The following is a 12,400-nucleotide window of genomic DNA, read 5'->3' as shown; positions in this document are numbered from 1 at the left end:
TATACTATAGGAATAGGAATAGTATAGGAATAGCATAGCATACTATGTCTGCAAATAATAGTAATACGTTTTATTTATAAAGCGCCTTTCCCATATGCATAATTCCCTGTAAGTACAGAATAACCCAAATGACCTACTACATATTCCAAAACAATTGAACAGAGCTGTATTCCATGCACTTGACTTCACTTTCCATTTCCACGTGATGAACCGGAAGTAAGCCACAACATTAATATCTTTCTTTTATCTTGACTGATTGGAGTACCAGATTTTTTTACACATAACTTAAGCTGAGTTAAAAAAGACACCAATGCAGCATACTATTTAAAAATCTGTTGTTACTACATCCTTAAAAGAACAGTAGGCATAGGCAGTATGGAGTATATACTGTGCAGTAAATATTCCATTCTGAACATGATTTATTTGATGTGCTGCGTCAAAAATCGCAACCTTTCTAAGAAGGTACTTTTTTGAATAAGTACCAGCATTTTAAAGAGTACAATCTATATAGTATGAATGCAATCCGGTTGTAGTACATTAGTCATGTTGTCATTGTAGACTAGTGACCTACATTGTCAGTTCTTCTGCCATTCACAAATCCTCTCCCATGGGCCATGGCCTCAAGGGATAGTAAAGTGATGGTGCAAGGATGACATATTACGACACTCACGTTACATGATTTGACTTATTTGGACGTTAAGTTTAGGTTAAGGAGGGGCAAAAGGAAAGGAAAGGAACGGCTTGCGGCACAATGATCATTTTATCTTGATTATCACAATTTCATAATCGCTGGAAGCCTAAATCGAAACCAAAACTAACATTTTATTCAGCCTTGCTGTTGTTGTTTAAATGCGTCACCACCCGGTCACCACACATGAAAGACACATGATATAATCTGACCAGTCAGCACAGCCATCGAGTAAGCAGCCATTGCTGTATTTTAACATTATTACGAAGACATAAAAGATCACGGTCTCTACGATTTCGCTTGAAATATAGTTCATGAACGTCTTCAAGATCGATCATGATATAAAATCTTCAGATCTCCCACCCCTAAGCTAACAGATATTTACTAAAACCCACAAGTCATTTTGATTTCTTTAATCCTTAATTAAATCATTAATTAATCTTGAGAATGTTTCAATGCTTATCAAAGATTACATTTTCCACCTATTCATTTTGATGTTCAATTAGCAAACCTTATTTATATCTGCCATTTTATAACAAAAGCTTGCAACATTTGCATTCTGTTTTTATCTTGTGATCGGCACACACTGGTCACGTTGCCATCGCTTTCTAATTTCTGCTCTTTATTAAATTAATGAATTAAATAAACACGAAGTAGGAGCGGACCATCTGCCTCCCTCACAGTAACGCTTCTACTGCAGAAAAAGCAGTGCATGGCTGACAGGATGCGGTCGCCATGGCAACGCTACAGCACTCTGGCAGGTGCTTCTACACATCATCTGGCCCTGTGTTAACAAATAGCAAGAGCTTTACAAACCAAGCGAAATAAAGACTATACGGCTGTAGAACACGTACAGGATCACATATACTCACTTAACACTCTTTGCGCACAGACAAACACACATCCTCCAGCAGGGTGGGATGTGACATGTCGGGCATTCGAGCGAAAGCTTCGTGAGCTTAAACACACACACTCGCGTACGTTGTTGAGAAACTTGATGTCTGTTGTACAACGTTCATAGCACCCTGTTAGAGGAAAGGTCACATCGCCTGGCAACAGAATGCATCGAGCTCCAGCTGCAATTTTAATTAGGGCAAAACCGTTTCCTGGCCTCTGCTTCCTCTCCTTCCATTCACAGGCGTGCGGTCGATACAAGCAGGTGAAGTGGACACATCTTACACCTCACTGCTTTGATTCACATGCAAACAAATCCATATGGCCTTACCGAACAACTCCAGAACACTTTCATTTCAATCTATAGGTGACAGGGGAAGGGGACAGTTTACTTCTTATTACTATTAGTATTAGCCTATCTTAACTATATTAAGTCTTAATACTAGTATGTTGTTTACTTGTGCAATATCGTCATATATAATATTGATTACAGTATATAGCTTTCTTAATCCATATGCACTGTAAACAAATATTTATATTTTTATGAAATGAACACTTTTATTCAGAATGCATTAAACTGATCATAAGTGACAGAAAAGAAATGTATAAATGTTACAAAACAACGTTTGAACTTTCTATTCATCAACAAATCCTGAGAAAATGTATCACGGTTTCCCAAAAAATATTAAGCAGCACAAATGTTTTCAACATGGATAATAATAAGAAATGTTTCTTGAGCAGCAAATCAGTATATTCGAATGATTTCTGAAGATCATGTGACACTGAAGACTGGAGTAATGATGCTGAAAATTCAGCTTATAAAATCATATAAATATAAAATTAATCTTGAAACTTGAATTTTTCTTTTTTTCTTCTTTTTTTCTATTTATTTTCTTGTCCCATTGGACATTTGATTTGTCTTTAAGGTTACATTTGTATGGTTTATATTTTAAAATATTGTTTAGCATTTATATTTTTACCTTTATAACAGCTTATTACACAATTTGCTTCTCAAATAAATATCTTGTTTAAAGGACGGATAAAAAATTTCACTGCCACGAGTAAGAAACTCCATTTTCCGCAGTGTGGCACTGTGCCGATTATTATATTCATATTGGGTCATATAAAGTTCAATAAGCTCTACGATAAGCACATAGGATTTAAAATCTTCTGAATGATATAATGAGATTAGAAAAAGGTGGTGGCATTAAACAAAGGCCAGAGATGTAGCACAGGAAGTGAAGACAGATACAGTGGGATTAATATACAGGCAGAGATTGCGAAGGTTTAATGGATACTAACAAAAACAAAAATCTTTGACACAGCGGTGTTCTGTCCAGAGGTGCGGATCAGGGCAGTTTTACGTGCCAATTCAGTGCCGTTCCTAATATTTACCGTACACAGAGATCTTTCTGTTATTAATACCATCTGATGCTCCAAAAGAAGGGAGGGTGAGGATGATGAAGCTGGCAGATGTTTTGTCTGACAGTGATACACTAATCTTGGCGCTAAACACGATTGCTAATATCAATCACTACAGCTGTGGATTATTACATACAGTATTAACATAAATTATGCAAGTGTTTCAATAATCACATTTCGCTTCCATTTTACTGACATTCTACTTATCCAGCAATGGACTTGCCACACTACAAACTAATCATGGCAGCATTCTGAGTGAAATTGAGATGTAATCGAGCATGCTTTCCATTTTCACCACAGCTATAATTTATGTGTCCTCATTCCAGAATGCATTAATTAAAAATACGATGGCTGCGTCTATCAGTCTTTTTATGTGTTGCTCATATTAAGCTCTAATAAGGGGACTTGTTGGGAGTTCGGCATCAGCACGTTTAATTTTAGTGGTTGCGCTGTGCTTGAGGGTAGGGTGGCTCTCACGTGGGCCTGCGTTGAGCTGGATGTGGACAGGCTCCTCACTCATAACCTGTCAACATGAAGTAATCCCTCACTGCAGTTCTGCCACAGAGATATACAGATCGGAGGGATTGGGCGAATCAGGTAACGGACAGCTTCATCAACCAATCAGAGTCTGTTCAACCCTGTAAGTGGATTTTTTCACACACTGTAAAACACTCTGTGCTTTTTCTTTAATGGCTCTGTGCCTTCTAAAGCACTGCCTAAAATTAATAGTCTAATTTTATATTATATTCAACAGTTTGAACATTGGCGCATGCAAACTATCATTTCTTAGCCTTATAATATTTATTCATTTATAATACAAATATAGATTATTTTTATGTTAAATACACTACCGTTCAAAAGTTTGGGGTCAGTAAGATACTTTTTTTTTAATTCATACTTTTATTCAGGATACATTCAAATAAATTAATACTTTTTTTTCAGCATGCAAACTGTTTTAAACATTGATAATTAATTTATTGAGAAGCAAATCATCATATCGGAATGATTTCTGAAGGTTCATGCCACATTGAAGACCTAAGTAATGGCTGCTGAATTACAAATTATATTAAAAATGTATTAAAATATAAAACAACTGTAATAATCTATCACAATAGTACTGTTTTACTGTATTTTTGATCAAGTATGCAGCTTTTTATTTCCTATTATTTGATAGAAATAACCTACATCCAGCATTTTGTGTCATAATTATTGTTATTCTTTGCTGTTTCCTTTACTATCTAACTGGTTCATAGTCTGTGTTTATATCTGTGTTCTTGCATGTGAGTAAGGGACAAATGCAGATGAAGTCATTGTTGCGATTGACGATAAACATTTGTGAACTCTATTGGCACGTAGGACAGATGACAGCCTGGCAGTGATGGGCTACTGTATCAACTGTTTACTGGCTTATGTATTTCTGTCCAGAGCTGATAAGTTGACTCCATCCTTGCCTTATTTAGTCAGCCAGAGTTCTGTGCTGCTGACACACCAGAGAGCATGAGAGAGAGAGAGAGATAGAGAGAGAGAGAGGAGGGGGGGGGGGGGGGGGGCTGTAGGTTGACTGAACAATTAAACGCTCCTATACTCCCTCCTTTTTATGGTGAATGACTAATATCAACTGGAGCTGAGTGTGAAGAGGGTGAGAAAGGTGGGAGGGAAAATTGAAGGGCTCTTTTACCTCTCTCATTCTCTCATTCATAATCACTAGTATAACCAGTGGCAAGGCAGTCATTATAAATGGGGGGGAGGTGGGGTTTGCGCATATCCATACCACATTTAGAAATTTCTTTCAATTTATGCTCATGCTCAACGTATAAGGAGTTAATAAATATCAATGGCCTAATGTGACCCCCCACAGGTTTCAATTCGTTCTTAGGGTCATATTTCATCTGAAAAACATAAGATTTTTTTTTTTTATTGACTTGAATCTATCATTGATAGATTCAAGTCAAGTTTTTAAATTGACTTGAATCATGAATTTACACCCTAATTCTCATAATTGTAAAATGAAAAAGACAATATTTAAATGTAATAAATAAGTATTTATTGGTTATGGCCGCATGTTCTGTGCCTTTAAAATAAAAAAAAACTTGTATAGTATTTTTTATTGTAAATAAGTAATATGAATCTAATAAAAATCACAATTAAGAAGAATGTGATTTAAAAGAGAAAAAAAAATCAAAAGTAACAGAGGAATTGCTCAATTATCATTGATCCATTTATAATCCACAAAAACAGAATTTATTTTCTTCACATGTAAATGTAACTTTATTTTTTATTATATATGGGTGAAATGTGACCTGGGCACTGGGCAGTCAGATTAATGTATTTTCTTTTTCTTTTTAAATAAAAGAAAAAAGATTGATTAAACCTAATTGTAGGTCCAGACAAAGTTAAAGCTAACCCCGCCAATGTGTACAACCAACGAAATTGTCAACAATTTCCCTGACTAACACTGTGTCTTATCCTAAAGTGAACCTGTTATTTTCTGTGGTTGCCCTGACACTGAATCTATCACGTTTCCTTTCACAGAGAGGCCAAGTACGCAAGTTAACCTTTCACACCAACTCCTAAAACAGCAGATTCTGTTGACCACAGCAAGAGCCCTGCCCCTCAGGAAAGGGGGGTGTGTGGGAGTATATTTACGACCCTTTAAAGAGAATACACTCTAGGGTGGAGTGAAGATACGGAGCAGTATTACTGTATCAATCTCTAATAGCCAGCCAAGTTCGTAACCGTTAGCCTGCAAGCAAGCTCTAGCTCAGCTGTAACTGAATGCAAGTGATGCATAGTAAAATGGCTTTACTTTAATTTCATAGCACTGGTACTGACCCTGGAGCGTAAGCCCTGTAACCCTGACCCACTGCTCGCTGAGGGAGAGGTAACCACAGAAGACAGGCCACTCTTGTGTGGGACAAATGCCAGATGCTAATGGTGCCCAGTATGTGCTATGTGGCTTATTCCATGTTATTATAAACACAGAAACTGTAAATAGCCTGAAAGTGCCACTCAAACCAACTGTTAACCTGTTTGACCCCTTTGTACACTGGCAGTGCTGCCTATATTCTACATTTATTGATTGGCTGATCACTAACATGAGGTCAGAACGTCAGAGTCATGAGGCAGCCGGAACACATACATGAGGCAGACGTGCTCATATACACATACCAACAATCATTTACGAATGATGGTCTTTTATTTATGGTCTTTAACCCATAAATAAAAGATCTGGACTGAAAAGTGCTCTTTTATTCGTTACACCTATGTTAGTGGGTAGGGGTTAAATGTTACAAAGGTTACTGTTTCAGTTCCAAATTGGAGTGACACAGGAAGTCAGAATCTGTGCAATTCTGGTCTGTTGCTTTATACCAATCACATCATTTCTGTGTTGGGTTTGGGCCATTAAAATGGCACAATGTCTTCCTTTCTAACTGAGAATATGGAAACTAAACACTACCGTTTAAAAGTTTGGGGTTGGGAAGATTTTGTAATGTCTATGAAAGAAGTCTCATGCTCACCAAGGCTGCATTTATTTGATCAAAAATACAGTAAAAACAGAAATATTGTGACATATTATAACAATTTGAAAGAACTGTTTTCTATTTTAATATATGTTCAAATGTAATTTATTCCTGTAATGGCAAAGGTGAATTTTCAGCATCATTACTCCAGTCTTCTGTCACATGATCCTTCAGAAATCATTCTAATATGCTGATTTGATGCTGAATAAATATGTCCTATTATTATCAAGGTTTCTTAGAAAGTGCAAAAGAACAGCATTTAAAAGTTACTGGTCCCCATTGACTTCCATGGTATTTTTTTTCTTTCTATACTATATGGAAGTCAATGGGGCCCATCACTGTTTGGTTACTGACATTCTTCAAAATATCTTCTTTTGTGTTCAGCAGAAGAAAGAAAGTAATATAGGTTTGTAACTACTTGACGGTGAGTAAATTATATACTTTTTGGGTGAACTATCCCTATAAAACCCATTAAGAAGTCATTTTTTGTAGTGCAAGCCCACTAATTTGTGAACCAAGGCCCTTGCTTTTAAACATTATGAGTGGGAGCACATAAGGACAGCTTTCACTATATTAAAATACTCTAATGTTTGTTTGTGCACAAATCACAGACTTTGATAATCCTTCATTGACTCACTAATGGAACATGGCTGCAAGTACCCTCTCTAATCCACTGGTTATGCTCATACAGTGTGTCTGTATACATTAATACACTTATACTGAAATTTGGTCTATTGAAGACGTTTGGTTGAAGATGTTTGACGAAGCATCTGTTCGGGTGGTTAATGGAAGTAACATGAGCATGTGAGTTCCCCAAGACCTGTTTAGGATGCTATGAATTTGCGTGCCTTGAATAAGTGGTTTACACAACACATCTATTAAAATATGTCTGTCTAGTATGGCTCTTGGCAAGGGAACAGACATCATAATAGAGTACATGATATGCATGACCCCATGACTGCCCCCTGTGCATCTGAGCTATGGACAAATAATAGACACCAATCCTCAAAAAGGTTGTTTGTGCAACCTTTTCAAATTCAGACTTCCTAAAGAAAATCAAACAAAAGAAATCTGTTAAAAACACCTGAGCTTTGCCGAACATGGTTTGTGTGACTGTAAAGCAACATCTAGAAATAGATCTATGACATAGCCTATGGTTAATGAATGAAATCTGAATAGTTGCCCCATACGCCATACGTCTGAACCATGCAGACATCACAGCTTAACAGTACAAGTAGTAACAATCTTGGGAATGTTACAGAAGCCTTGATGTGGTTGGTGGACTTGATCACAACAGTTTCAAGTCAACCTGTCAAGATTGCACATGATATATTACAAATTCTTGATGTCTCTCAAGTCATATATTCATGTCTGTCATCATTTACTCATCTTTATGTCGTTTCAAACACATTTGACTTTCTTACATGCAATACAAAAGAGAAGAATGTACTGGCCATATAATGATAGCACATGGGGATCTGTGCAGTTGAGCTTCAAAATGACAAAAACACACCATTCAACTATCATAAAAGTAGTCCATACGACTCATGTGCAATATAACATTTATTTTAAAGCCATATAGCTTTTTGTGACTAACAGACCAACATTTGACAGATTGTCAGACTATTCTGAATATGAATATAAAAGCTACAGTGAAGTTAAATTTTTATACCATTTTATTTTTATTATATAATAAAGTTTTGTTATGTGCTTTTGTCATTTTTTAAAATATATTTCTATTTAGCTTTATTTACTTTTATTTTAAGTTTTTATTTTAAGAAGCTGTCAGCGATCAAATATTGATTTTGAAGATGTTGCAAATTATAGTTTTTTTTGAGAATATGTTTGAGATCGTCGTGAATATGAGCAGATGCTGAATGTACTGGGAAATGAGCTCTGACGATGACAGTGATGATGATGTAAAACATCTGCTCAAACTGAACCCTTCCAAGATCCAAAAGGTAACAAAATATGCTTTATTTTATTATTCTGTAATTGTTACTCTAATATCAGGAGAGTTTTATATAATATCGCAACAGGTAGGTAGAGATCCATCCGTGTTAGATATAGATCCGAGTTAGATATAAATCGCTAAAGATTTAGATTTAGATTTGGACCTGTTTTTTTTTTTTTTTTCACACAAAACTATCGTATTGCTTCAGAAGACTTGGAATTTTGTTATTTTTTTGCCATTTTGGAGCTCAACAGTCCAGATTCCCATCCACTTTCATTACATGGAAAAAGAGTGGACATTCTTCAACGTTTCTCCTTTCGCATTCCACTGAACAAAGAAAGTCATACAAGTTTTGAACAACATGAGGGTTAATAAATGATGGGGGAATTTTCCTTTTTGGCCCCAGAGAGGAGATTTTCAGCAGAGGAGGTGCCCTACCTTGAAACTGCTATTTCCACTTTCGTCCTGGCGATAGCTGCCGCCCTTCGCGCCCCCTCCACGGCCCTGTCCACTTTCTCTTTAGTTTTATGGTTTTTAAGAGGAATAAGCTGCTTCCGTATCCCACGCACCAACACATTATTTTTATACTTCCCCTCCTCTTTGGTTCCATCTGGGAATATTGTGCATCCGTATCCATGCCTCTTGTTGTTCATCCATTCCCCTTCGTACTTCAGCCCATTGGATCGCTCACTGACTCCAAATCCATTGCGCTTGTCATTCTTCCACTCGCCCATGTAGGACTCGGTGGTGGTGGCATCCACGTGGTCCTCCATGGGCGTGAACTCATCGGGCACTTCTCCGTCTCCATAGCTGATGGTGGAGTTGGCGTCGCTGGAGCTGATGCGGCTCATGGTGGCGTCACTACGCGCCGAGCTCCGTTTGCTAGAGATGGATGTTTTGGAGTCAGATTTGCGTAGCTGGCGGAGGCTGCCAAAGAGGGACCCGCGGCGGAACAGGCCCTTCTTCTTCCCGGTGACGACTTCGGTGTCGCTGTGAAAATTCAGCACGAAACCACCACGGCTTCCAACTGGCGTGTCGGGTACCGTATCCTGCAGGACGGCGCCATTGCTCTGCACACTCCTTAGGGAGGCCAGGGAGGTGCGAAGCGGAGAGCGTATGATGGTGGCCATTCCGTAAGGCACGCTCTGTCGCACACCGTAGCCATGCCTCATGCCCCCCATCCACTGGCCTTGATAAGTGCCTTATGAAACACAAAACAAAGTTAAACGTGTGTAGATCAAGTAAATGAACAGCACAAGCCTGGTAAAGTTGGTTTGGAACATACTCATAATTTTAGTCTCAGATATGTGTAAATGATAAAAGAAAGCATGCATTTTAGGTACATTAGCATTTATCAAGTATAATTAATGTTAGTTACATGACAGTTATGTTTTATGTTTACAGAGTTCATCAGAGCTTAAATCTCTGACTCTATTTACACACAATATCAGCAAGCACATTTGGAAACTAATATGGCTCCAAAATGCAAAGCGTTAGGTAAATGTTGGATATCACATTGCGATGCATTGAAAGAGCATAGAGTAGATTGTGGCACAAGTTTAATATACAATCTTGCTAAAAGTATGTAATGTGCAAAGTTCTATATGTTGTGCATTTATTCATCTTAATGTGACCAGCATTTGTTTAGTGTACTTTGAAAGCATTGGATTACACACATTGGCAATGACCTCTGACCTGACAGTTGGTCAAAACATAAATAGAGTTAGGATTAGGAACATTGAATTGGTTATTTTTCATGATGTTTTATTCCATAAAATGTCTTACAATTGCATTCTTATGGAATTGAATCATAGTATTGAATCATAGAGTGAAGATCTTCACTAAATCAAGACAAAACATACATCAACCAGTGCTGTCTGATTCTCATGAGCCGGTTCTTATTAGTAAACAAAAGCTAACAGCCAGATAGACCAGTGTTTGCACAATTCCTGAGCAAACGACTCTCATGATCCGGTTTAGAGAATATATAATCAATCTATTCAAAAACTAAATACACAATATGTACATAATATAGGCTATTACAGTTTTTCTTTTCACCAAGCATTGATAAATGTTTAATTTTATATTGTAAATTCATTCATTTGATTTTTTATTCTATTTTATTCATTACTTAGCACCTTATTTTAGCATTTTATTGTTATTTTGTGTATTTCTTTTACTAGTCATAATTTGTTTTCTGTATAATGTCTGTCTGTAAACAGAATATTGCAATTAATGTACTGTACATCTAAATGAAATTCAATTTAAAAAACAGTACGAACAGTGCGTCCGATTTTCAAACTAATGACTCGTATGATCCGATTCTTTTAAGTGAATCAATAACATTCAAGACTCCCAAACGAAACATTCTTATGAGCCGGTTCTTTTTAGTGAATCAAAAACGATTATGGATCAGTCGGAGCCGTTTCTGAATTAATCAGACTCACTTACTGAACCGCAAGTTATTACTTTCGTCTTGTCCGAATCTAAACGAAGCAACAGCTGTTACAGTGTTATGTTGCACTAAAGGCTCGTGGGGCTTAAAACGGCGTATGCTATAACGTTATATGCTGGTTTTGCCTTTTTGCAGAATATAATTGATCCCTGATTTGTTTTATCTGCAATGACCATTTGACAACAAGCTGCTGAGAGCAGTAAATCAAAGAATGTCTCTTTCTCAAAACTGCTAAAAAAAACATTACTGTGACATTAAATAAAGAAACCGGAATCGTAATCATTCAATTGCGTACGATTCGCATCCCCAAACATACATGACATTTGTAAACAGCAGTGGTACTTACCACCATCTCCATAGGTTTCGACTCCATAGCCATCCTGTAGTCCATTACTCCACGTCCCATCGTATCTAGCAGGTGTATTGGTGCTCTGCCGAACTCCATAGCGACCCTTGAACCCGTGACTCCACTCCCCACGATAAAGCCATTTCCCCTTGGTCTCAACACCAAGCCCGTGGCGTTTGCCTTGCGACCAGTAGCCCTGGTACGTATTCCCGCTGGGCCAGGTGTAGACCCCGACGATCTCAAAACCGTGGGACCAGGACCCGGCGTACTCGCCTTGACCCTTGGGTCCCGTGCAGATGCCGTGTCCGTGGGCTTTCCCGTCCTCCCATCCGCCACAGAAAGTGCCTCCATCGTCGAAGTCGAACCGTCCGCCCGTCATTCAGAATGGGATGAAAATAAAAACAGTCGTAACGTTGCCGTGCGCTTCTTCTCGTCTTTCTCTTTCATTAAACCTTTTTTTCCCAGCCGAGTTCAATAGCAACGATGAAACTTGGGAGAATTAATCACAATGAAGATGTTGTTGGTTGGTATTTTTGCTTGGGTTGTGAGAGTATGAATGAGGAGGCAGGTTTAGTGCATCATTACCGAAGCCGCACACGCTGGAACCGCCGACTCCCTCCCGCTCGCAGGCGCTGCGCAGAGCAGAGAGAGAGCGCACACAACGAGCCCGCGCGCGCCTCAGCTCAGCTGCGAGAGACGCTGTCAATCCTCACGCGTCATCGCCGCAGCCACGCCCACTTCACCCTCACTGAAGACGCGCAAATTCACAGGCTTTAAGAAATGCTTTGTTTTGAATTTTTTATCTCCTTTATTATAAATAAATAAATAAATAAATAAATAAATAAATAAATAAATAAATAAATAAATAAATAAATAAATGAATGAATGAATGAATGAATGAATGAAATAACAAATTTGAAGAATTATCTGACAATAGACTACCGAGAATTTACCAATTAAACATATTTTGGGAAGATTTAAGCTGCACTTTTTAATTTTTTTTATTTTGTGGAATGGAAAAATAATTTGTATTTGTACTCAAAATGATTATGGAAGGATTTAGAAACTTATGAGAGGAAACTGGTGTCTATAAAATAAATTTGTGTATTTTTTTGTGCTT

General features: G+C 37.6%; 1 protein-coding gene across 1 annotated transcript in view; it reads right to left on the bottom strand.

Annotated features, from left to right (window-relative positions):
* Positions 1-11,971, bottom strand: part of jph1a (junctophilin 1a) — a 32,118-nt gene extending 20,147 nt beyond the window's left edge. The window contains exons 1-2 of the mRNA XM_079602584.1: positions 11,281-11,971; positions 8,918-9,680 (exon numbers count right to left, since the gene is read on the bottom strand). Coding sequence (XP_079458710.1) covers positions 8,918-9,680; positions 11,281-11,659 — 1,142 coding nt within the window. The 5' untranslated portion in view covers positions 11,660-11,971. The remainder of the gene's footprint in view (positions 1-8,917; positions 9,681-11,280) is intronic.
* Between the last annotated feature and the right edge of the window lie 429 nt (positions 11,972-12,400).

This window comes from Phoxinus phoxinus (genome assembly GCF_949152265.1).
Source record: "Phoxinus phoxinus genome assembly, chromosome: 24".
Classification (NCBI taxonomy): Eukaryota; Metazoa; Chordata; class Actinopteri; order Cypriniformes; family Leuciscidae; genus Phoxinus; species Phoxinus phoxinus.
The sequence above is the reverse complement of the archived record's forward strand: the minus strand, read 5'-3'. Positions and strand labels throughout refer to the sequence as shown.